This window comes from Tachyglossus aculeatus, chromosome 2 (genome assembly GCF_015852505.1).
Source record: "Tachyglossus aculeatus isolate mTacAcu1 chromosome 2, mTacAcu1.pri, whole genome shotgun sequence".
Lineage (NCBI taxonomy): Eukaryota > Metazoa > Chordata > Mammalia > Monotremata > Tachyglossidae > Tachyglossus > Tachyglossus aculeatus.
In genome coordinates, this window is record NC_052067.1 from 37,761,075 (window position 1) to 37,787,522 (window position 26,448).

General features: G+C 42.3%; 1 protein-coding gene across 1 annotated transcript in view; it reads right to left on the minus strand.

The window, feature by feature from the left end:
- Window positions 1–26,448, minus strand: part of KIF15 (kinesin family member 15) — a 57,005-nt gene that overhangs the window by 11,036 nt on the left and 19,521 nt on the right. Inside the window, exons 15-27 of the mRNA XM_038761498.1 lie at window positions 25,639–25,780; window positions 23,032–23,173; window positions 21,469–21,666; window positions 19,931–20,038; window positions 19,464–19,569; window positions 16,755–16,920; window positions 16,139–16,289; window positions 13,906–13,991; window positions 12,814–12,883; window positions 9,529–9,615; window positions 7,449–7,553; window positions 3,863–3,985; window positions 788–934 (exon numbers count right to left, since the gene is read on the minus strand). Of these exons, the coding sequence (XP_038617426.1) occupies window positions 788–934; window positions 3,863–3,985; window positions 7,449–7,553; window positions 9,529–9,615; window positions 12,814–12,883; window positions 13,906–13,991; window positions 16,139–16,289; window positions 16,755–16,920; window positions 19,464–19,569; window positions 19,931–20,038; window positions 21,469–21,666; window positions 23,032–23,173; window positions 25,639–25,780 (1,631 nt within the window). The remainder of the gene's footprint in view (window positions 1–787; window positions 935–3,862; window positions 3,986–7,448; window positions 7,554–9,528; window positions 9,616–12,813; window positions 12,884–13,905; window positions 13,992–16,138; window positions 16,290–16,754; window positions 16,921–19,463; window positions 19,570–19,930; window positions 20,039–21,468; window positions 21,667–23,031; window positions 23,174–25,638; window positions 25,781–26,448) is intronic.

Below are 26,448 nucleotides of genomic sequence, written 5' to 3' on the forward strand. Positions count from 1 at the left end.
GTGGTCTCCTGCCATTCAGTTGTACTCTTCTAAGCGCTTAGCAGAGTGCTTTGCACATAGTAAGTGCTCAATAAATATGACAATGAATGAATGAGCTGTGAGGCTGCACTGTCTGTGCTTTATGGCATTTTGAGACCATTTCCTATGACCCCGATGCTTTCCACTCCCCCTTTTCAATAGTTGCTTAGGTAGCTTACTGTCATCAATGGTGTTTACTGAGCACTTACTGTGTGCAGAGTACTATACTAAGCACCTGGAAAAGTACAGTGCAACATAGGTGGTAGACACGTTCCCTGCCCATGGCGAACTTACAGTCTAGTGGGGGAGACAGACATGACATGAACCACTCAGTAAAGCTGTCCTGGGGTGAATTGTTTCAGTGCTAGTAGAGGACGTGTTTGCGATCCTATCTGGTCACTTGATGTTCAGTGTTGTGTGTAGGTGATGCGGACAGAATTTCCCAAGGAGTCAGAGGTGGTACTTGGGAATCATATCTTAAAACAATTTAAAAGGTTGGACCGTACCCACAAGTCTTTATCCCTTCACTTGGGTCTGAAGCCTGATGTCAGAGTGCTGCCACACTGACTCTTTTCAAAGGCTACGTGGTCTAGATTTGGTTTCCTTCCTCATCTCTCATTGTATCATTGGGCAGTGCCCTGCCTAGTTCAAGAGTTTCAGCATTTTGATCAAGACGGATATAGGGAAGTGACTCTGGAAAATACTCATTTAAAATCGAAACCCTCGGTTCATCTGTCCCAGACCCGTGTGGGAAGATTTCCCATTTTACCTGTTCCTGTAGTTCCTGAATTAATATTTCCTTCTTTGCCAGTTCTTCTTGGGCAGACTGAAGAAGCACTGAATGGTTTTTAGAAGCCTCTGTTAACTTGTTCAACTGCTCCGTGACGTGGACTATGTCTTCACACATCATTTCTCTCTGTTAGAACAGAACACAAAGAGTAGGAGGAATTATTTTTCAATGATCAAGACTCGTTAGTTTGGAAAGGAATAATTAATGAGTCCTTATAGCAACGTCACAAGGAGCTGGAAAAGAGAACTTGTCCTATCAGCCAAACTAAAATTAAGTAGCCACACGGAAGTGCTGGTTCCTAGCTCCACGGCTCCCAGATGTCTTCGGGAGCAGAACAGTTTTATCTGCACAACCCTATCTTCCCAGGAGCAACACACTTGGAATTTACTGTTCCCCCATAGTAATACTTACCTCTGCGTCAGCCATCACGACTGCTCCTATCTACCTTTTCGTCCCTAGTGAAAATTTAAGCCGGCCTTCACAGGAGGAGGAAGGACTAGCATTCACAGCATGTGGAAAACAGCGTGGCCTAGTAGAAAGAGCACAGACCCGGGAGTCCGAAGACCTGGGCTTTAATCCTGACTCTGCCACTTGTCTGCTGTGTGACCTAGGGCAAGTCACTTACCTTCTCTGTGCCTACGTTCCCTCGTCTGTCAGATGTGCATTCATAACCGTCTTCCCATGATCTTCAGGTGGAACAGGGACATGTCCAGCCTGATTATCTTGCAACAACCCCATGCTTGCTGCATAGTAGGCACTTAAAAAAAACCCCACTATTATTATTACTTCTACTCTAATTTATAAAGTTTGAGGTAGCTATAGTTTTCACTGGTTAGCCCTCAGAACTGGAGCCGTGATTCCAATAAAAATAATGGAGTAATGCACTCTCAGTATCCAAAAAACTGACAAACAATATAGCTACATGACCCAACAGCAATGCAAATAGAGAAGCAGCGTGGCTCAGTGGAAAGAGCCCGGGCTTGGGAACCAGAGGTCGTGGGTTCTAATCCCGGCTCTGCCACTTGCCAGCTGTGTGACTTTGGGCAAGTCACTTAACTTCTCTGGGCCTCAGTTACCTCATCCGTATAATGCGCATTAAGACTGTGAGCCCCACGAGGGACAACCTGATCACCTTGCATCCCCCCAGCGCTTAGAACAGTGCTTTGCACATAGTAAGCGCTTAACAAATGCCATTATTAAATATGTACCATTAAAGTCAGTTATTTGCATATGTATAAATACTTTAATTTTAAAAGTGACATTTTTTACATTCTCCTCAGCAAAAAGGAACCTTGTGCTGGAGTTTTGTCATTATTTAATGACAAACTGAAATGGGCTTTTGATCGCTCTACTCAGTTCAGTCAACATACTTACAGGTTGCTACCTAAGTGAAGACCTTTTAGCCATGTTAACTATCTCCAGCAAGGTGCAGTCTAATCAATTAATGGTATTTACTGACTGCAGAGTACTGTACTAAGCGCTTGGGAGAGTACAATATGAGTGTAGAGTCATCTCCTCTGCCCACAAGGAGCTTGGGAACGGGAGGAAAGTGAGCGCATATGGCACTTTAATGAGATGCATCCCTGCTACTTTCCGGTAGAACTAATTTGTGGTTATATTCGGAGTGAAAATGATGGAGCCTGGAGCAAGAACTTGAGCTCCAGTGGCCCTAGGACTTGTAGTCATGGGACTAAAGCAGATACATTACGAGCTACTTATGGATACATTTCAAACTCTAAAGAAGTCAATCATTTAATCATATTTGAATGCTTTTTGTGGACAGAGCACTGTACTCAGCACTTGGGAGAGTGCAATAGAACAGAGTTGGTATTATTATTATTATTATTGTATTTGTTAAGTACTTACTATGTGCCAAGCACTGTTCTAAGCGCTGGGATAGATAGAAGGTAATTAGGTTATCCCACGGGGTTCACAGTCTTAATCTCCATTTTACAGATGAGGTAACTGAGGCACAGAGAAATTAAATGGCTTGCCCAAAGTTACACAGCAGACAAGTGGCGGCGCTGGGATTAGAACCCACGTCCTCAGACTCCCAAGCCCATTCTCTTTCCACTAAGGCATGCTGCTTCTCCATGTGGTAGAATGGTAGACGTGTTCCCTGCCCACAGCAAGCTCACAGTCGGAAATCCAGGGTTTCTCAGGATGCTTGGCTTGGGAAGAACTTCAAAGGTGCCTGGAGAACTGTCGGCAGCAACCCGTGTTCCCGGAAACCTTGAATGGTTCCTAGAGCTCCACTGTGATTCCATCTCCCTTTCTACCTCCCTTCCCTTTAAGTCCTTCTGGTTGATGGGGGAGTTTGTTCTGAGATCATCTGACATGGATCTGTGCTCAACGTGGGCATGAAATGCAGGTTTTTTTTTTCATAGTCAGCCTTTCTTTTCAGATAGTCACCATGCTGCAGAGCCAAATTACTCTCAGATATCGTCAGGTTGCTTGGAAGGGCAAGGACAGAAACAGCAGCAATTCCACTTGGGCTTGAGCTGTACCTGCAAGAAGTGCCTCCCCAGAGCCAACCTTCCACTAAGCTAAAATCAATACAGGTTTCCTCGACTTGCAGGCACTTCAGGGGTTTCCGCAGCATCCTTCCTCATTTTTTATTTCACGGTGAATCAAAATTTGCCTCAGTCTTTCCAAGCAGTTTTAGTCAAGAGAAGGTGATGTAAAGAAAGGGACGAGGGAGAGAAAGGAACAGAGGAAGCGGAACCCATTAACTAAAGTATTAAAAGGACATCCAGGTAATCCTGCATTGAGAACAAAAAAAATGGAAGATCATATCTGGACTTTATTCAAGCCTGATTATTATGGTTACTCTGAGACTACTTACCTCTCCATCCCCAAAACAACCACCCTGGTTTTCTTTAAGATTGTTACCGCAAGGTGGTTCTTTGGGGATATATCTTTTTTTTAGAAGGTTTTAAGCACTCACATCTTACTCTTCTCTAATGTATAAATTATGCATAAGTTAGTATCCAACTAAGATATCCACATTTCAAGTTACCTACAAAAAATAGCCAGAGGGCATTAATTATTCACCTCAATATCCTCAGCCAACTGTTTTCTCTTAAGGGTTTCTTTCAACTCTGCAATTTGCTCTTCTTGTTTCTCCAAGACGGTTTTATAATCTTCTTTGTCAGTCAAGGTGGAATTATACCTGCACTGTGGAGCAAAAATAAAAAAAAGTGGATAGTTAAATGTTTATGGACAATTTCAATGTCTGTTGAAGGCACTTTTAATGACTTACCAGAAAGGAAAACAGTAAAGATCAAATTGACCAACATTTTAGAGAACTGAATAGAAGCATTTGTATGCTGTCAGTTGTATCTTCACAACATCTCTAGCATCCATCTTTCCTCTCCATCCAAACTGCACTGATCCAGGGACTTATCCAATCCTGCCTTGATTTCTGCATTAGCCTCCCCGTTGCCCTCCCTGCCTCCTGACTTTCCTCACTCCAGTCCTTCACTCTGCTGCTTCGATCATTTTTTTTTAAATCATTCAATCCACATCTCCTCACTCCTCAAGACCCTCCAGTGGTTGACTATCCACTGCCACATCATCAATCGTATTTATTGAGCGCTTACTATGTGCAGAGCACTGTACTAAGCGCTTGGGAAGTACAAATTGGCAACATATAGAGACAGTCCCTACCCAACAGTGGGCCACATCATAAAGAAACTCCTTAGCACCAGCTCCAAAACACTCAGTCGGCTTGCCCCTTTCTGTATTACCTCACTGATTTTCTATTATAACCCAGCCCACAGGCCTCACTCCTCTAACGCCAATGTACTCACTGTACCTAGATCTTGCCTATCTTGCCACCAACCCCTTGCCCGCTTCCTGCCTCTGGGCCTGGGACTCCCTTCCCCTTCATATATTATAATATTATATTATTATATTATTATTATATTACAGACCATCACTCTCCCTAACTTAAAAGCCCTACTGAAAGCATATCCTCTCCAAGAGACCTTCTCTGCCTAACTCCTGCCTAACTTCTCTGCCTAACTCTGCCTAACTCCTAACTCCCTTCCTTCCTCTCCCCCTCATCCCCCTCTCCATCCCCCATCTTACCTCCCTCCCTTCCCCACAGCACCTGTATATATGTATATATGTTTGCACATATTTTTTTTACTCTATTTATTTATTTATTTAATTTATTTGTACACATCTATTCTATTTATTTTATTTTGTTAGCATGTTTGGTTTTGTTCTCTGTCTCCCCCTTTTAGACTGTGAGCCCACTGATGGGTAGGGACTGTCTCTATATGTTGCCAATTTGTACTTCCCAAGCGCTTAGTACAGCGCTCTGCACATAGTAAGCGCTCAATAAATATGATTAATGATGATGATGATGATGATGATGAACTCCTGGGAATCGCCCTTCTCAATCTCCCTTCTGTATTGCTTATTACGTGGATCTGCACCCTTTAAGCACTTGATATTCAACCCACCTTTGGCCCCACGGCATTTACGGACCTATTCTTCTACCCTGCCATTTCCCCCGTCTGTAATTTATGTCCATGCTTCTCTCCCCTTCTAGACTTTAAGCTCCTTGTGGCAGATAAAAACCATTCATTGATAGGTACGATACACAACAATGCAAGTGATGTGTATGCTAATCTTTTAACTACAGCAGGATGTTCCATAATGCTTAAAGCGAGGGAGTTAGGGATTACAGGAAGCCCATTGTGACAAACCCCAAGGAGTCCAAATCGATTCTTTACTACTAAGTTATTAGTTCACAACGGCCAATAAAAAAGTTAGAGAGCAAAGGGGCTTTAAGGACGTGCAACTTCAAGCTCCCCCTACCCTCCTCCAGTCCTGTGAGCCAGACCTATGCCTTCCGCCCATTTGGTCTGGGGAATCTAAGGTCTATTCATTCATCCATTTAATCAGTCAATCGTATTTATCAAGTGTTAACTGTGTGCCAAGCACTGTATTTTGAGAAGCAGCGTGGCTCAGTGGAAAGAGCAAGGGCTTTGGAGTCAGAGATCATGGGTTCAAATCCCGGCTCTGCCAATTGTCGGCTGTGTGACTTTGGGCAAGTCACTTCACTTCTCTGTGCCTCAGTTACCTCATCTGTAAAATGGGGATTAAGACTGTGAGCCCCCTGTGGGACAACCTGATCACCTTGCAACCTCCCCAGTGCTTAGAACAGTGCTTTGCACATAGTAAGCACTTAATAAATGCCATTATTATTATTACTACTATTCTGAATCGCTTCAGGCTGCCTGAGTCCAACCCAGTCCTGGGACTTGGCTATGTTAAGCACTCACGAGCCTCAAGAGAGAAGAACATGGTCTCGTCTTGTCCAGAAGGTGCACCCAGGCTACTCCGATGTAAACTGTAACTTGGGGTGACCACGTTCTGCACTTGCATGCCATGAGCTTGTACTTCCCAAGCGCTTAGTACAGTGCTCTGCACATAGTAAGCGCTCAATAAATACGATTGATGATGATGATGATGAAGAGCAAGGTTCAGGGCTGGGCTGGGAGTGGGACCCGAAACATCCGTGAGAAAAAATTTTGTATTCAAGTGCGATTCAGGAAGGGGTTGTTCTTCAATCGGGACTCTTTCTTTGTTTGAAATTCATTATTCCAAACGGAATACAGAGATGAGCTTTCTGTAAGGTTCTCGTGAGCAGGCAACGTGTGTCTCCCAACTCTGTTGCATCGCACTCCCCCAGGAGTTTAGTACAGTGCTTTGCACATAGTAAGCGCTCAAATACCACTGACTTTGATCAGTGTTGCATTTGCTGAAAACGGGTGTTACGTTTTCCAAATATTAGTCAAATTGCACTTCTGCCCCTTAGTCAACTGTAAAATAATTCTCTCAGTCTTATTTGTAAACACTTGTAATGCTCATTATCCAATAATAATAATGATGATGGCATTTATTAAGCGCTTACTATGTGCAGAGCACTGTTCTAAGCACTGGGGGGGATACAAGGTGATCAAGTTGTCCCACGTGGGGCTCACAGTCTCAATCCCCATTTTAAAGATGAGATAACTGAGGCTCAGAGAAGTGAAGTGACTTGCCCAAGGTCACACAGCAGACATGCGGCGGAGTCAGGATTCGAACCCATGACCTCTGACTCCCAAGCCCGTGCTCTTTCCACTGAGCCGCGCTGCTTTCTGGGAAAATCCATTACTCTATGTACTTATGGAAAAAAAAAGACATGCCCACTATCCATATAGAAACAAATTAGGATAAATATTACTCTTTGGACCAACTTTCTAACTTCTAGTTTAGCCGTTACTCATGACTTCAAAATAATTTGGGATCTCCTGGAGTGTACGCATCAATCTATCCTTGCAGGGCTAATCTGAAGAGCATTATAAACAGATAAGACTAGATCGACTCATATCCGTAGCTTAAGAGCTTCAGCTTTTCTTCAGTGACAACACAAATATACAGATATTTGATCAGGGTATCGTGACGTTCACTGGCCACCGGCAAAGATAATCCAGAAAATCAGTAGTACTTTCAAGGAACGGCCTGTGAACTAGCATCAGGAAAAAGTTTTCAGGAAAGCACTCATCATTAACAGTCACACACAGAATTTCAACTGATCAGATTAATTTTTTTTTCAGAATTATGACATCTGTATAGAACGTACGTTTATGTCTTCCAGTTCGCTTTTCAGCATATCTATGGTTTCTGTTTTCTGACCAATAGACGTCCTCAACTCCTGAATCTGGTTCATCAAGTCAGTTACAACTTTCTGAAAGGAAGAAAAAATGTACAATGAATTGTGTGTCAATCTATGTAAGTACATGTTAACAAAGTTTGGACGCCAGTACGTTCATTATTTCCCGTATCCAGAAATGTCTTCCCACACCTCTAGACTGTTGGAGCATACATTCTGCCTGTCAAAAACCAGACCCTAAATGCTGCTCAAATGGTCAAAAGTAAATAGGCTTCAAAAAGAATATACCCACTCCCTATATTGCCTACCCATTTATGAAGCAGCGTAGCCTGGAATTTTAATCCCAGCTCTGCCACTTGTCCGCTGTGTGACCTTGGGTGAGTCACTTAACCTCTTGGTGCTGACCCTAAAAATGCTGCTCAAGTGGTCAAAAGTAAATAGGCTTCAAAAAGAATATACCCACTCCCTATTTTGCCTATCCATTTATGAAGCAGCGTAGCCTGGAATTTAAAGGACCTGGAATTTTAATCCCAGCTCTGCCACTTGTCTGCTGTGTGACCTTGGGTGAGTCACTTAACCTCTTGGTGCTGACCCTAAAAATGCTGCTCAAGTGGTCAAAAGTAAATAGCCTTCAAAAGTAATATACCCACTCCCTATACTGCCTATCCATTTAAGAAGCAGCGCAGCCTGCAATTTAAAGGACCTGGAATTTTAATCCCAGTTCTGCCACTTGTCTGCTGTGTGACCTTGGGTGAGTCACTTAACCTCTTGGTGCTGTAGTTTCTTTACCTCTGTAGTGGGGAATATCTGTACCCTCCCCCAAACCCGCATCCTGTACCCACATGGGAGAGGAACTGTGTTCATTGTGATTAACCTTGCATCTACCCCAGTTTTTAGTACAGTCCTTGGCACTAAAGTATTTATCAAATACCGCAATTATTTAGCTGGAGTTAATTTAAAGATTTTGACGCTAAACTTCAAAGCTTTCCAATAGGATAGGGCTGCTTCTTAATGAGAAAATTGTCTGTTTTGTTACTATCGCCACAAAGTCTGGGAGCCACCAAACTTAAACTGAAATGAGTTTAAGTCTAAAATGTTGTAAGCTATTTTGAAAGCCTAGAGTTGGGGAACTTCTTCTAGGTCAGTCCCAAAGGTCAGTGCAAGAACGTTCAGGAATATATGGTAAAAATTTAATTTTTTTCCCAAGAAACCTGGCATGAAGCTAGTCCCAATCACTCATATGCTTTCATTTTAGCTTGGCGTTTCTCAATCTGGCTGGGAAGTCACAATCATGTTGTAGGGGTAGAGGATTGACTTTAGAAAGCTATCTTATGTAGATGAACTTCCTGACTATTCAGCTGAAGCAGAATATCTGTTGGTTTGAAATGCAATTTATACCCTTTAATGGGGCTACACGGGCAAAGTTAGAATGCCAAGCACCTCTCCCACTCAGTTGTGTTACTTCAGACAGAGGTCATGGGTTCAAACCCTGGCTCTGCTAATTGTCAGCTGTGTGACTTTGGGCAAGTCACTTACCTTCTCTGTGCCTCAGTTACCTCATCTGTAAAATGGGGATTAAGACTGTGAGCCTTCTGAGGGACAACCTGATCACCTTGTAACCTCCCCAGCGCTTAGAACAGTGCTTTGCACATAGTAAGCGCTTAATAAATGCCATTATTATTATTCAGAAGAAATAACATACAAAGCCCTTAAATTTGCTTACAGAAGTCTAAAGTTGAACCTTAACTGCCCCAATACCAGTCTTGGGTGAGAGGCCTGCTTTTCTGTTTCCTCTGGTAAACCATCTCTTTCCAGCATAATAACCAAGGCTTTTATTAAGCGCTTACTATGTGCTAAATGCTGGGGTCAATATGGTTGTCAGATTGGACAGGATCCCTATCTCACACCCTATTTTATCCCCATTTTACAGATGAGGAAACTGAGGCCCAAAGAGGTTAAGTTACTTGCCCAAGGTCACGCAGCTGGCCAGTGACATAACAGGGATTAGAACCCAGCTCTCCTGACTCTTAGTCCAACGCCCTCGTTGTACCTTGTCAGCAACCTTGGTCTTCTCCAGAGAAGCGATCATTTCTTCAGCAGCCAACAAGTTCTGTTCAAGCTTCTGCACTTTTTCAATCTAGGAAAAAAAAAAAACAAAAAAAATCACACACACCATTTAATGCGTTTTTCCCCAAATGTAAACATATTGTCTTCATGGATATTTAGTTCTATAGTCTCAAATGATGGAAAGTGTGTTACTAAGTAAAAATTGCATTTTAATAGATTAAAATTACCATTCATTTTCCAGAATGGGAAACATTGTGTCAATTGTTCTGATGACATGGGGCAAACATTTCTTCTCACCTTCACGAATCATATTTACTATTCTATTTATTTTATTTTGTTAGTATGTTTTGTTTTGTTGTCTGCCTCCCCCTTCTAGACTGTGAGCCCGCTGTTGGGTAGGGATCGGCTCAATATGTTGCCAACTTGTACTTCCCAAGCGCTTAGTACAGTGCTCTGCACACAGTAAGCGCTCAATAAATATGACTGAATGAATGAATGTGGCCGGAGTGAAAGTAATGAATGTCACCAGACAAAACTTGGCCAGATTTCAGCTATACAGTACACATACAGTACATACCAATAAAATGCAGATTTACTGGGACTTTATTTGGAAGTGAATTTTACCTTTATTCATTCAATCGTACTTATTGAGCACTTACTGTGTGCAGAGCACTGTACTAAGCGCTTGGGAAGTTTATTTACCATTCTTTGAGGAGTCCTGCTGCCTCAAACTGGAACTGACTGGACTGGACGGTGAGCCCGCTGTTAGGTAGGGACCGTCTCTATATGTTGCCAACCTGTACTTCCCAAGCGCTTAGTACAGTGCTCTGCACACAGTAAGCGCTCAATAAATACGATTGAATGAATGAATGAATGAATGAATGAACTGAAGTGTGGTGCTCATTACCAGATCAGGGAAACAGCTATTTAAAAGGGACTGGGCTCTACTTACTGTTTTGGCCTTCTGGTGCGTAAATTTAAGACTTGGGGTTTTAGGAGGCTACATCTCAACTTTTTAAGAATTGAGGTCAGACTTAAATCCAAACTGGGTGGGGTTCTACACTGAGACACTGATTAGGATTATCTGTAGCAGAACCTTTTCTGAAAATCAATTTCCAACACCTAAAGCGCTAACCTACAGGGATTACGGTTTATAATCACTTTCATTCCAAATTTCACTCTTGGAAAAATATGACAAAACTCCACTTAGCCCTTAAAAACTTTTGAGCACAGAAAGTCTGCAGTTAATGCTATAAAACAACAACAAAAAAATTAGGAATTTTTGAGGGCTCAATTTCATATTAACGCCAGCCAGAGTAATTTCACTAGTATAAAAACCTACTGGGTGTGCGCATTTGCCAAGTGAACTAATCAGACTGTTTTCAGATATTGCCTCAAGACCAATACGCTATTCTTTGAAGCAACGTAACAAGATAAATTCTCATTCTAAACGAGATAGCAACACATAAAAACCTCAAGAAACTATTATAGAATTTCCATCTTTATAACCCGGAGCATCTCAGCCATCTGTTCATTTTAATTCAATAAGCGAAACACAATCCAAAAAAGACCCCCCAGAAAAAAATCAGAACATACTTTAATAGCCCATTTATGGAAACTCAAGAATTCAAATCATTCTATAAAAAGAGAAAATAGGTACCAAGCTGGATATTATAAAGGCAAAAAGCAGTGGCTATTAAGGAACCTCTTTCAGACATTTTCCACTTTTACCCGATTGCAGAGTGCTTCAGTGATCTGTCTGACTGATTCTGATGCAGTCTTCGGTTCGGGAGGACGGACAGGACTCAGTCCTGAGACATCAGGACCAAGGACATTCATTCATTCATTCATTCAATCGTATTTATTGAGCGCTTACTGTGTGCAGAGCGCTGTACTAAGCGCTTAAGTCGGCAACATATAGAGACGGTCCCTACCCAACAGCGGGCTCACAGTCTAGAAGGGGGAGACGGACAACAAGACAAAACATGTGGACAGGTGTCAGAATCGTCAGAACAAATAGAATTATAGCTATATGCACATCGTTAACAGAATAAATAGAATAGTAAATACGTACAAGTAAAATAAATAGAGTAATAAATCTGTACAAATACATATAAAGGCTGTGCCCCAGGCGGTAGCCGTGGAAGCGGCCCACTATTTTTCAAGATTCCTGCTGGGCTCCTTCTCCTCGTGGATCATCAAGCGCTTAGTACAGTGCTCTGCACATAGTAAGCGCTCAATAAATACGATTGATTGATTGATTGATCATCGTAGGTGGATCTCCGGTCAGAAAACTTTCCCACTGACAGCACAGCCCCGACAGACAAAAATGGGAGTAGAACCGGGGTCACCGGATTCCCAGGGCAGTGTTTTTTTTCCCGCAGGACCAAGAACAGGGTCTTGATCATTCTAGATAATTACATAACCTACGGCTATGGGCAAGGAACGTGTCTACCAACTCTGCTACGTTGTACGTTCCCAAGCGCTTAGTACAGTGCTCTGCACACAGTAAGCACTCCTTAAATACGATTGATTGAAACCTGCTTCAAGTGAGGGACTAACCTGCTCATTCTGGGCAGCGAATGTGTCTGTTTATTGCTATATTGCCCTCTCCCGAGTGCTTACCACAGTGCTTTTACACGCAGGAGGCGCTCAATAAATACGATTGAATGAATGATCTATATCTTAAATTGAACTCTGCTTGTACTTTTACATTACCAAGTCTTTGGATGTCTAATCCATTAACTCCCTGTCTCTATCCTGAATAATAATAATAACAATAATGGTATTTGTTAAGCACTTACTATGTGCCAAGCACTGTTCTAAGCGCTGGGGAGGTTACAAGGTGATCAGGCTGTCCCACAGGGGGCTCACAGTCTTAATCCCCATTTTACAGATGGGGTAACTGAGGCCCAGAGAAGTGAAGTGACTTGCCCAAAGTCACACAGCTGACAGTTGGCAGAGCCGGGATTTGAACCCATGACCTCTGGCTCCAAAGCCCGGGCTCTTTCCACTGAGCCATGCTGCTTCTCTGAATGGTCGGGAACGCCTCTAGGCGAATCCATAGAATGACTCTAAAAGGTCTGCACAGAGATGACAAACTTAACACAGTTGCCAGAGAAATTAGGAAGGATAAAAACTATCAAGCCATTTATCCAGAAACATACAAACTCCATATCATTTCCACTTTTCCAACATCAACCCCAGTTGGCATCATAAAGGAAGGTTATTGCCATTCAATTTCTAGATATGAAAATATGGTATTTACCTGCTGCTCATACTTTGTCACCTCCTTCTGTTTTTCCTGTTGGATATTTTGAATGATTTTCAAAGTTTCCCTGCGAGAAAAGCAATCTCTTTTACAACAGCCACACAAACAGGGGAGTTTGGGAATGCATCAAAAATAATGTTTCTGACTGGTCCATCTCCACCTCCACTCCTCTCCCTGCCGCCCCGGCCCCAAAAACAAAACAAAACACCTCTCCCAAAAAAAGAACAGAAACAAAAAAACCCAAAGCCTCCAAAACAGTCCAGTGCCATTTTTGGCCCACACTGTTTAGTAAACCCTGTAAGTTGCAGGTGGCTGCTATTAAATGATTAAGATGTGTTTATTTTAGTATCTATTAAGTAGATACCTTTAAGTATCTATTAAGTAGATACCTTTAAGTATCTATTAAGTAGATCCTTTTAGAATGTGAGCCCACTGTTGGGTAGGGACTGTCTCTATATGTTGCCAACTTGTACTTCCCAAGCGCTTAGTACAGTGCTCTGCACACAGTAAGCGCTCAATAAATACGATTGATGATGATGATATTAAGTAATAATAATAATAATAAAAGTATTTGTTAAGCGCTTACTATGTGCCAAGCACTGTTCTAAGCACTGGGGAAGGTAATTGGATTGTCCCACATGGGGCTAACAGTCTTAATGGAGAAGCAGCGTGGCTCAATGGAAAGAGCCCCGGCTTTGGAGTCAGAGGTCATGGGTTCAAATCCCGGCTCCGCCACTTGTCAGCTGTGTGACCTTGGGCAAGTCACTTCACCTCTCTGTGCCTCAGTGACCCCCATCTGCAAAATGGGGATGAAGACTGTGAGCCCTCAACAGAGGATGTCAGGAGTGGGATACGAACCCACGCCTGCAGAGGAGTCACCTGGAAAAGTCTATGAAACAGCACTGCTTTATATTTACTATATTGGAATTTATTTTACAGAATTCCCTCCAAAAATCGACGCATTTTTCTATCTCTATGTTATCGGCTCTTTTTAGGGTCAATTTTTTATGGACAAATAGGAAAGACATTAAAAGACATTTTATATATCTATTGTATATCTACTGGAAGCAATGGTTGAATGGCACTCACTTGGAGCTGTTTTCCTTGTCCTCTTCCAGTTGTGAAATCAGCTTATTATTGCGTTCTTTTTCAGTTTCTAAAAGCTCCAACAAATTCTAAAGGACACAATTTGCAAATCCAATTCCAATATTTGATTAATACTAAACTTTGAGACATAACATGCACAGTCCCTCCAATACAGAGCACAGATTCTATTTCCCAAGTGTTGACTGAGTTTTTAATGTATTATTATCCAATTCCCAAAGATCTGTGGGCATTTATGGAGTGACTATACAGAATGACACGGAATCAGCTGGAGTTTCACACCGTCAAAAACTACTTGACTTTTTCAGATTCTCTATCAAAAAAGTTCTCTTGACCTATATGGGTTGTGCCATATTGTCAAAGGAGAGGAAGACTTCATTCAAGAGCAAATTATCCATCTCCTACATTTAGACTTAACCACAGTAAAGAACTGTTGAGATTGTCTTCTGGAAAACCTGGTATGAATAGTCTTACATTTACAACCATCCTGGTCCTGTTTTTCCTAAATTTGTAGGTATATTCGGAAGTGTATAAAAACAAACAGATTTTTAAATTCTGAAATTTGGGGGCAAAAATTGGTGCTAGATTGTAAGCAACTTGAGTGCAGGGATCATGTCTAACTTTATTATACTTTCCCAAATACTTAACATATTCTTCTGCAGTAGTTTTTAGACTGTGAGCCCACTGTTGGGTAGGGACTGTCTCTATACGTTGCCAACTTGTACTTCCCAAGTGCTTAGTACGGCGCTCTGCACACAGTAAGCGCTCAATAAATACGATTGATTGATTGATTAGTGTACAGTCTCAATTTCTATTCACTCCCTTGCAGTTGGCCATGGCTTCAAAAAGAGCATCTAGGTCAGTCTTGCTAGCCTTGCCCTCTCTCTGTCTCTGCTATCTCACATATCCTCCTGCCTCCACGATACTGCTAAGCAGATGCCTCGGTGGCACCTCAAGCCCAACCTGTCCAAAACGGAACTCATCTTCCTTCCCAAATCTTTGCTTCCCCTTAACATTCCCTTCACAGTTGAAACCGCTTTGACCTCTTCCTCTTTCTACCCCCAGTATTTGTTATGTCACCAAATCCTTTCAGCTTTTCCCTGATATTTTCAAAATCTTCTCCCCAACCCCCTCGATCCAAACAGTCACACTGGTCCAGAACCTTGTCATTTGCTGGCTTGATCAGTGCATCAGCCTCTTCGCTGCCTCCAGTCCTTTTCCTCTCCAGTCCAAACTTCACAATGCTGCCTAGATCGTTATTCTAAAACACCATTCTGCACACATCTCCCAAGTCTTCTCAAACACACGCTTGCCCATTCCTCTCCACAATAAGCAGAAACTCCTGACCAGTAGCTTTTAGGTACTCAAACAGTTCTCTCCCCATTTCTTATCCTAGCTCTTCTCCCACTATGCCTAGATTCACGACTTCATTCCTCAAACCAATCCACTGATTCTCTCTCCATCCCTACCCAGAGCTCCTTCCCTTCACGTGCAGCAGATCACTGCTCTGCCCACTTTCAAAGTCATCAATCGTATTTATTGAGCGCTTACTGTGTGCAGAGCACTGTACTAAGCGCTTAAGTCCTTAAGTCCTTCTGAAGTCACATCTCCTCCAGGAGGCCTTCTCTGATTAACCTCATCTCCTCACCCTATTTTCTCCACAACTACCTGTGGCATTTGTGCACATACCTCCATCTTCTATTGCTTCCTCCTACTTATAATTAATTTTACTGTCTGTCTGCCCTGCTGGATTATAAGGTCCTTAAATAGATTATAATCTACTAATTTGATTATACTCTCCATAACTGCCACTCTGGTACTTCTGCATCACCTACATACTTGTGTTCACAATTTCCACACTCCGTACCACTTGTATGCATATCTCTATAGTCATTCTATTGCTTCCTCCTAGCTGTAATTTATTTTCATTTCTATCCTCCCCACTAGATTCTAAGTTTCTTTCGGACAAGGATCACGTTTACTAATTCTTTTGTAGTCTCCCCAGGGTTTAGTACAGTGCTCCGCACAGAGTAAGTGCTCAATAAATACTACTGATTGCTAACAGCAGGCTCAAATTCATTAATATGGAAGAAAGGGGAATTGAAAGGACTCACTGAATAAGGATTTATCAACATAAGGATTGTCTTTCAAACACTACAAATAGGAGAACGAAAGTTATAAAGCTATAGATCTATAATTATCAATTAAAGTTTCTTACATTAAGATCAGCTTTCAGTGTTAGACTTTCTTGTCTGCTGTTTTGGAGTTCCTGTGATAACTGATCCATCTCAAACTTCATTACTTCCTGTAGATTGTCGTAGGAATCCTGAAGACACGCTTTTCTTTCAAGTACCTTCTCGTGCTCTAATCTTCATCATGAAAATATTTTGACAATGTTAATTTAGCATGAAACCTGTTTCAGCATTCATTTCACTATTGTACATTTTTGGGGAAAAAAAATTCATTCTCAAAATCCCTGAAAGATAAAGATTTTGGTCCTTGCAATTTTAAAAAAATATTCCAAAGATGAGATTTAAACGAAATATCTAAAGGAGGAAGAAAAAGGTGCCTTTTAATATGCAGTATTTGCTCTTACCCTTTGCTCTGCCCCAATTTAGTGATGTCAGCTGAAATAAGACAGTTCTAATAAACTACTTACAGGACTATAGGAGTATAAAATGAGGCTATATACGCGTTTAAGCTGCTTTAGATAACTCGGATTTCAAAGTACGGGTCCACAATACTTACAAGGACAAACTGGATCAAGGCAGCTCTTTAACACCAAAGCACTCAAAATATTTTAGTAAACTTCATCTTCAATGAAACCACTATACCTGACATTGTCTAGCTGGAGTTGAACATTCATGTGCCTTTCAGAAAGTTGACTGAGTTCTTTTTCCTGATTTTCTCTGAATGCGCTGTACTCCTGCTTCAGTGTAGATAATTCCTTGTCTGCTGACTGGAGGACCACACGCAGATCAAGGACTTCACTTTTCATAACTTGGGAAAAACGAAAAAAATCACACACAGGATATGTGTTAATATAAATTCAGAATAACCTACCTCACCCCCTAACAGAATCAGCTATACAAATTTCCTACTCGCTCTCATATCCTTATCTTTTCCAGTGTTGGCCACTGGCAAAGTGATGGGACACTTCTGTTCAGGTTGAAAGGGCAGTCAGGCTGACTCCATGGGGGTGAAGAGGGTGACCACCTTTAGAGGTTTGACTCCCCCAGAGCCCTTTGACCACGGTTAGCAGCTGTAGTTAGCTCACCCCAGGGAGTCTGAAATGATGCATCATGTTTATTGAGCACTTATTGGGTGCAGAGCACTGTACTAAGCACTTGGGAGAATAAAACGTGACAGAGTTGGTAGACATGTCCCCTGCCCACAGTGAGCTTACAGTCTAATAATGATGCCATCTGTTAAGCGCTTACTATGTGCAAAGCACTGTTCTAAGTGCTGGGGGGGATACATTGTGATCAAGTTGTCCCACGTGGGGCTCACAGTCTTAATCCCCATTTTTACAGATGAGGTAACTGAGGCTCAGAGAAGTTAAGTGACTTCCCCGAGGTCACACAGCAGACTTGGGGTGGAGCCGGGATTCAAACCCATGACCTCTGACTCCAAAGCCCGGGCTCTTTCCACTGAGCCACGCTGCTTCTCTAGAGGGGGAGACAGACATTGATATAATAATATAATTGAAATAATAATAACAATAATAATAATGATAGCATTTGTTAAGCGCTTACATGACCCCACTGTTTCATAGGGACTGTCTCTATATGTTGCCAGCTTGTACTTCCCAAGCGCTTAGTACAGTGCTCTGCACACAGTAAGCGCTCAATAAATATGATTGATTGACTGCAAAGCACTGTTCTAAGCACTGGGGGGATACAAGGTGATCAGGTTCTCCCACGTGGGGCTCACAGTCTTCATCCCCATTTTACAGATGAGGGAACTGAGGCCCAGAGAAGTGAAGTGACTTGGCCAAAGTCACACAGCTGACAAGTGGCAGAGCCGGGATTTGAACCCATGATCTCTGACTCCAAAGCCCGGGCTGGTTCCCCTGAGCCACGCTGCTTCAATATAAATAATGGATATGAACATCAGTATTGTGGGGCTTGGGAGGTAGGGGGTGGGCAGGGAAGATAAAGGGAACAAATCCAAAAAGACGAGTGGGAAAAGACGAGTGCTTAGTCAGGGAAGGCCTTTTGGAGACGATAAGCCTTCAATAAGACTTTGAAGGTAGGAAGAGTGATTTCCCGTCAGATAGTAAGGAGGGCATTCCAGGCCAGGGGCGGGATGTGGGCAAGAAGTCGGAGGCAGGACGGATGAGATCGAGATATAGTGAGTAGGTTGGCATTAGGGAAGCAAAGTGAGTGGGCTGAGTTAGAGTAGGAGAGCAGCAACGTAAGGTAGGAGGGGACAAGATGATTGAGTGCTTTAAAGTCAATGGGAAGGAATTTCTGTTGGATCTAGACACGGATGGGCAACCACCGGAGGTTCTTGAGGAGCGGGAAAATAAGGACTGAACGTTTTTGGAGAAAAACAATCTGGGCAACAGAGTGAAGTATGGACTGGAGGGGGGACAGACAGGAGCCAGGGAGGCCAGCAAGGAGATTGATATTTATTCATTCAATCAAATTTACGGAGCGCTTACTGTGTGCAGAGCACTGTAGTAAACGCTTGGGAAGACCAAGTTGGCAACATATAGAGACGGTCCCTACCCAACAGCGGGCTCACAGTCTAGAAGATAATGATAATTATGGTATTTGTTAAGCGCTTACTATGTGCAAAGCACTGTTCTAAGCGCTGGGGGGGTATACAAGGTGATCAGGTTGTCCCACGTGGGGCTCACAGTCTTAATCCCCACTTTACAGACAAGGCCACTGAGGCACAGAGATGTTAAGTGCCTTGCCCAAGGTCACACAGCTGACAAGTGGAGGAGTTGGCATTCGAACCCATGACCTCTGACTCCTAAGCCTGTGCTCTTTCCACTGAGCCATGCTACTTCTCCAGTAATCAAGGAAGGTTAGGAAAAGTGCTTGGATTAATGTGCTAGCAGTTTGGACGGAGAGGAAAGAGTGCATTTTAGTGATGTTGTGAAGGTTGAACTGACAGGATTTAGTGACCGATTGAATACGTGGGTTGAATGAGAGAATCGAGTATAATGCCAAGTTTACGGGCCTGAGACAGGAAAGGTGGTGGTGTTGTCTAATGTGCTCCGTCCCTTTAAAAGCCTTGCTCTCTCAAAGCTCTGCATCCATTGATCCAACCACTCGCTGCTCTGCCGTGACACTCAAAATATAAGAGTTGACACCACCAGCTTATTACAGTGAGAAGACATTTCCTCTCCCGTTGTCTATGGTTTCCAAGCATCGTTTTTTCCCCTGGAAGATCTCTTCTCTACAAGAGTGAGGACTAAGAAAAAAACAGTAGCTTGAGAATCAGATCGGCCTCAATCCTATCCTGGTAAGGTTTACTATCCTTTTTATTTAAAGAAAGTCATCCTGAAGCCCCGGAAAATAAAAGCTTACACTCGTTCTTGCTTTGGATATCCTGAATCTGCTTTTCACTGGAGTTCACCTTTTCAAGGAGCTCGTTCTGTTGTTTGTTCCAGTCTGTTCTTTCGGAGGAGAAAAGCTGTGGAAACAGAGAGAATGGTAGGAAAGCTCTGGGGTAAGACAGACTTGAATTTAGAATTGTCCAATAAACTGTGCACAACCAGCAGGAAGCCACATTTTCTAAGGGGAGGTTTCAGCCTCTGTGGTGGCCTGCAGGAGGAAGAGGCTCTTGATTATCCCTCAATCCAGATCCAGTGGTGATAGGAACATGGACTTAGTGTTTGTTTTGTTAAAAAAAAAAAAAGCGAAGCTTTATTTACTCTCCCCAAAACTCACTATACTAACCGAAATTTTACGGATGTCAAACATATCTTACAGATACTTAGTAACGTTTATACAGGGTCTTCAAACAAGGTCTGCACTGTATAGTTTTCTCTCACCTCCTGCATTTGTGCAGAATGATGCTCTAATTTATCGATGTGCTGCTGAAGCTTCATATTTTTTCTTTCCTCTTCATCCAGTTTAGCTTGAGTAACACTCAGTTGCTCCTGAAATAATAAAAATTACGGGATCTGTTAAGCGCTGCAATGTACTAAGCACTGGGGTGGTTATAAGCAAATCGGGTTGACACAGTCCCTGTCCCACATGGGGCTCAAGTCTCGATTCCCATTTTACCGATGAGGTAACTGAGGCACAGAGGAGTGATTTGCCCAAGGTCACACAGTAGGCAAGTGGTGGAGGCAGGATTAGAACCCATGACCTTCTGACTCCCAGGCCGGTGTGAACTTCTGTAATACCTGACACTCCTTTTATCTAACTGACTTCTACAAGAGAACATGGAAAAGGAAGGCTTTCAGGGTTATCTTGAGCCAGAAAAGAAATTCAGAGAGTTATGTGTACATTTTCCCAGACTGCACAACTATATTTATAGCATTTGTTAAATGCTTACTATGTTGCAAACACTGTGTTAAATCCTGAGGAATAGAAAGGATAATCAGTGGGATGGTACTCCTAAGTAAGCATTCTACACAAGACGCACTGATTAGTACCAAAGCGGTAGTGGTGGGTGGTGAAATTAAAGAAAGAAAGAAAAAAAAAGACAGTAACTGGGCAATTTAACCCAGAATGAATCATGCCATGCATTCAAGGAGGTGACTGAGAATGGGAAGGAAAACAGCTCTCGGGGGAAAAAAAAAGGAACAGGATCCGAATAAACTCAGAAGATTCAGAGATTCATACACAAGCTCTTTGAGGACAGAAAGCCAAACTCTTTAGTTCCCTGCAAATTCTTTATAGGTTTCAATTGGAAGCAGTATTTCACAATTTTTAGAACTCAAACTCATTAGTGTAAGGGTTCGGGAATTGCGATTTCTGGGAAAACTGCTACTGCTACAATAGGCAACTCTGACATGGATAGTTGTTAATTACACTGAGTTCTGATAATTTGCTAGGATGTAATGAAGAGTACTTTACTGCGGACTATAAAAATCAAAGCAATTCCCTTTTGAAAAATAACAGGATATCTTAGATTTTCTGATGAAGCAAAATTTCACCCAGCAGTTTCAAACAATACAGTTTGTCTTTGAACTGTGCACTTCCCCCGGAAAATTTCACTATTTATACATGGCTTGATGATGAAACGACTCTCAAATTGTTGTGCCTTCTAAAGAAAATGCCTTTGAGTGTTTTAGTGGTATTAAACTTTTATAAAATATAGACAAGTGCCCTGAAAGAGAAAACAACAGATTTCCATACAAAGAGAAACAATATAGAAATGTCTTTTAAAATTTAGAGCCCTTAGAGAATGAGTATGGCATGCTAACGCATGGTAAAAATTGCCTTGAATAAAATAAGTCCCTTTCAACAATATCAAAGATAAATCAGTTTTGCACGATGCAAAGCAACCCCATATATGAGGAAAATGAAACCTTAAGAGAACAATATCAGCATTTCCATTTCTTCTTAAACAAGACATTACCTGTACTATGCCGAGTTCCTCTGTAATAGCCTCATAAGCTTGTTCACTCATCTCTGGAGGAATTGGCTCACTGAAAATATCAGCCTCCAGATCTTTTGAATTTGGGGTTTCCATAGAACCAAGAGTCAAGATTTCGGGACTTAATCGGGGTACCAGCCGAGAGCGTAGCTGATAGGCCTTTGTTGGGGTAGTTATGATCTGTTGGAAAAATTTATGTGGAATGAAGCATGAATTAAATAGGCAGGCTCACTAATTCTGCATATCAGAGTGGAATTATATAGTCAACTAGCTTGCACAATTCTCAGGGCACAAAATGCAGGAAATTGAATTGGAAATTGTTGAGAAGTAATTGTCCTTGAAAACAGCAGGGAAATGTGTCGGGTCATGACAACCTGAATAACGTCAACGAAAAGCCTTATTCCATTTCTGTTTGAGAACTTTTGCCTTAATATTGTTTCTAAGACTGCACTGGGGTAGACACAAGATAATCAGTTGTCCCACGAGGGGCTCACAGATGAGGTAACAGGCACAGAGAAGTGAAGCGATTTTCCTATAGTCACAGGGCAGGGAAATGGCAGATCCGGGAGTGGAACCCAGATTCTTTGACTTCTTGGCCTGTGCGCTTTCCACAGACTAGGCTGCTTTTAGTACAAGAAATACTGTGTGTTTTCTACAACTCAGCGCCTAAGGTGTGTTTCTAATAAAATGCAATACGGGAGGGAAAAACACAAAACTTTGGAGGAGCTACTTAAGGGGGTGGTTGTGGGGATGTCAGAGGACGGAGGAGGGTGTGGAACGGTTCCCGTGGTCCCGGATTTGGGAGACAGCAGTTCCTTCCATCCCAGGAAACGGTGCGGGAAGCAAGAGATGATGGCTCTGCTCATGTGCAGCATCAGAGGGGGTGCGAAGCCTCAGTGCATCTGTGGATGCTATGACAAGCTGACTCCCCCTTATAGACTGTGAGCCCACTGTTGGGTAGGGACTGTCTCTATATGTTGCCAACTTGTACTTCCCAAGCGCTTAGTACAGTGCTCTGCACACAGTAAGCACTCAATAAATACGATTGATTGATTGACAAGCTCTGTTAAGGGGGGCCTTCTTAAAATGTCTCAAGCAGTGGCTATTTTGGGGGGGTCAGAAGGCAACTGTAAATGTCTGAAGCTGCGCATAACCATTTCTACTTCTGGAATATGGTCTGTCTTTGAACCCCTCTCTTGCAGTTAGACTTTGCAAAGCAATACAACTCACCTGCATAACACTATCTCTCTCTTTTCAAGGGGAAAAACACTTCCAAACCTGAACTGTCATTGCACATGGAGCAGCCTACACTAGAAATTATGCCTCAATTATTCCAGGTATCCAGAGGTTGGGACTGAATTGAAAGTACTCTGTCCAATGCTGCTGGAGATAAACTTCATTATGTCCGATAAATTTGGCAAACTCTCACTATTTTGGAAAGAGTACTCTGTCAAATGCTGCTGGAGATAAACTTCATTATGTCCGTTAAATTCGGCAAACTCTCACTATTTTGGAAAGAAAGCTTAGGTAAATGGTTTCCCTTACCTTAAGTGTTTCTGTGTGAATTTTATTTAGCTGTGAGACTTCTTGGCGTTTGTAGGCTTTGGTTGCCTCCAATATGTTTTCCAGATTCAGGTTTGCTTTCTGAAGTGACTGAAGCTCGGATTCAAGTTCCAATTGCTTTTTCCTAGTCACACAACACTATAAGTTAATACAGCTCTGAAAGTTTCAAATATTTTGGGGCTCAGATAAAAATACAATATGCCTAGAAAAACAAAATTTTACTTCATCCAAGTTTCCAGTTATTGTCCATTTCCAACCTTCATTACCCTGTGTTCCTCAGGTTTTTAAGCCCGGGGAGATTTAATAGCTGTACATCGCTCATTTCCAGAGATCAATCTTTATGATGCTTCGCACCAAGTGAACTGTTGAAAACAGCTAATGAATGATTTACAATCTAATACATTCATTCATTTATTTCAATAATAATAATAATAATGTTGGTATTTGTTAAGCACTTACTATGTGCTAAGCACTGGGGTAGATACAAGGCAATTAGGTTGTCCCACATGGGGCTCACAGTCTTAATCCCCATTTTACAGATGAGGTAACGGAGGCGCAGAGAAGTTAAGTGACTTGCCCAAAGTCACACAGCTGACAAGTGGCGGAGCTGGGATGGGAGACATTTCGGCAAAAAGCCATTCCATCAAGCCAACTATTGGTTTAGTCAGCTGCTTTACACCCTCACATGCACTCCTAGTTGAACTTCACCATCAGTGATGTCTTTTTCAAAGACGAAGGACCAAGACCCAGGTCCTTGTAAAGGAGATCAACACGTTGAAGAAATAAATGAAATGCAACTCCTTTTATTAGTTTGGGAGGAAGACAAACATAAACAAAGAGAGACGGAGCTAACTCCTCAAAGGAGAGGACTGAAGAAGCAATCTATCTGCCCATCAGGTTTATTGTCACTATGTCATTTAATAATCAACACTCCTTTTAAGAGCCAGGACTACTCATCACTAACAACTCATTTGGGCATGCCGGTCCCACCGTCCACCCCCCGGGCCCACGTCCTCCCCTTGGCCTGGAATGCCCTCCCTCCACACATCGGCCAAACTAGCTCTCTTCCTCCCTTCCAAGCCCTGCTGAGAGCTCACCTCCTCCAGGAGGCCTTCCCAGACTGAGCTCCCTTTTACCTCTCCTCCTCCTCATCCCCCCTACCGCCTTCCCCTCCCCACAGCACTTGTATTTATTTGTACAGATTTATTACTCTATTTTACTTGTACATATTTACTACTCTATTGCGTTAACGATGTACATATAGCTGTAATTCTATTTATTCTGACGGTATTGACACCTGTCTACATGTTTTGTTTTGTTGTCTGTCTCCCCCTTCTAGACTGTGAGCCCGTTGTTGGGTGGGGACCGTCTCTATATGTTGCTGACTTGGACTTCCCAAGCGCTTAGTACAGTGCTCTGCACACAGTAAACGCTCAATAAATACGATTGAATGAATGAACATCCATTGAACACTTACTCAGAGGAGATCACAGAACTGAGTACTCTCCCGAGTGCTTAGTATAGTGTGCCCTGCACACAATAAAAAAAAAAAAAGATGGCATTTGTTAAGCGCTTACTATGTGCAAAGCACTGTTCTAAGCGCTGGGTCATTGAATAAATACAACTGATCCTCTGTGCCTCAGTTCCCTCATCTGCCAAATGGGGATTCAATACCTGTTCTCCCTCCTACTTAGACGGTGAACCCCATATGAGGCTCTTGTAATTACCCCAGTGCTTAATACAATGCTTGGCATTTAGTAAGTGCTTAACAAATACCGCAATTATGATTATTTATTAGATGAAGGGGAAGGACATTCAATCTGGGGAAAGACACGATCCATGGGTTGAATATGAGAGAGTGGTGAGTGACGTATATGTAGAAGGCTGGCATGGGAGGAATAAAAAAAAAAATCAATCGATAGCGTTTACTGATAGTTTACTGATAGTGTCTACTGTGTGCAGAGTATTGAACTGAGCACTCGGAAAAGTTCAACAGAATTATTAGGCACGATTCCTTGCCCTTGAGACTTTCCGATCTACCAAAGAATGCAAACCGGGGCATAGCAGGAAAAGAGAGGATAAATACGAGGGACGTAGGTGATGGACAGTTTTCAAGCCACTGGTTAGGAGTTTTTAAGTGAGAAGTGGGAAGCCATTGGAGATTTTAGAAGAGGGGAAAGAGAGGTTCTGAATGGCGTTCAAATATGAGATTTGCAGGCGAATAAAGGTTAAACAGGAGGGGAAAGGCCTGAGGCAGGGAGAACGGTAGGAGGACTGTTCTGGTAATCCACCTGGGAGGAGATGAGGCCTTGAATTGAGGAGGTGGTCATAAGAGTTAGGGGTGAGGGAGGAGCTGTAAAATATTACAGGAAAAACAGTCAAGATTTAGAGACTGAAAGAGGGAGGTAAATAAAAATTAGCGACAGAGCGGAATTAAGTACGACACCATGATTGCAAGTTTCGGGGCCATGGAGGATGGTGTTTTATACAGTGTTGCAAGAGTTAGGAAGTGGAAACTTGAAAATAACGTATAAGCATATTTTGCATTTAGGCTTAAATTGTAGGCAGCTATATTCAGTTAAATCTTACTTGGTTAGCTCTTTGAATTCTTCATATTCTTGCTTTGAACTGGATAACTCACTTTGAGTCTGCAGGAGCTGTACTTTCAGTTTTTCAGCAGAGGCCAGCGAACTGGTGTCCACTGTACCGGTGATGGGATACACTTGCTGATCTAAACAACAATCATCACAGACAGGTATCTTCAAATCATTAGTCGTAAGAGCACTCATTTTACCCTTTGTACTTAAGGACAGAAGGCCATAGGTAAACACAAATGAAATAAAAGTTTCCCTAGCTTAATTTCCCTAGAAATTTCACTGTACAATGGGGACTGAGAATGCGAGCCCTACATGGGACAGGGACTGTGCCCAACCCGATTTGCTTTCATCGACCCCAGCGCTTAGTATGGTTTCTGGCACATGGTAAGCGCTTAAATACCACAACTATTATTTTTATTATCATTATTAGAAATACTAATTGTAATTTGGGCTCTAGGAGACAGGCTTTTTTTTTCCTCTTTCAGTAAGTTTGCAAAATGGGCTAGTTTCTCCTCCATCTGTCCAGTACAGAATTGACTAAGGTAGATTAAAAACTCAGTACCGTACGTGAACCACCTGGTGTTTGGTGACTAATACGATTATTCCACTGTCATTGATTAATGATTAATAAAGTGCCTCATTTTCTCAGCTTTTATAAATACCTGAAATCAGCACACTATCTGATCCAGAATAACATTTCACAGCACTTATAAAATGGCTGTCAACCATGAATAACATTATAAACGTACGACGCAACTTCATATCAAGCCAAAGCACGCTAACAGATTCCTTGAGCAGTGAT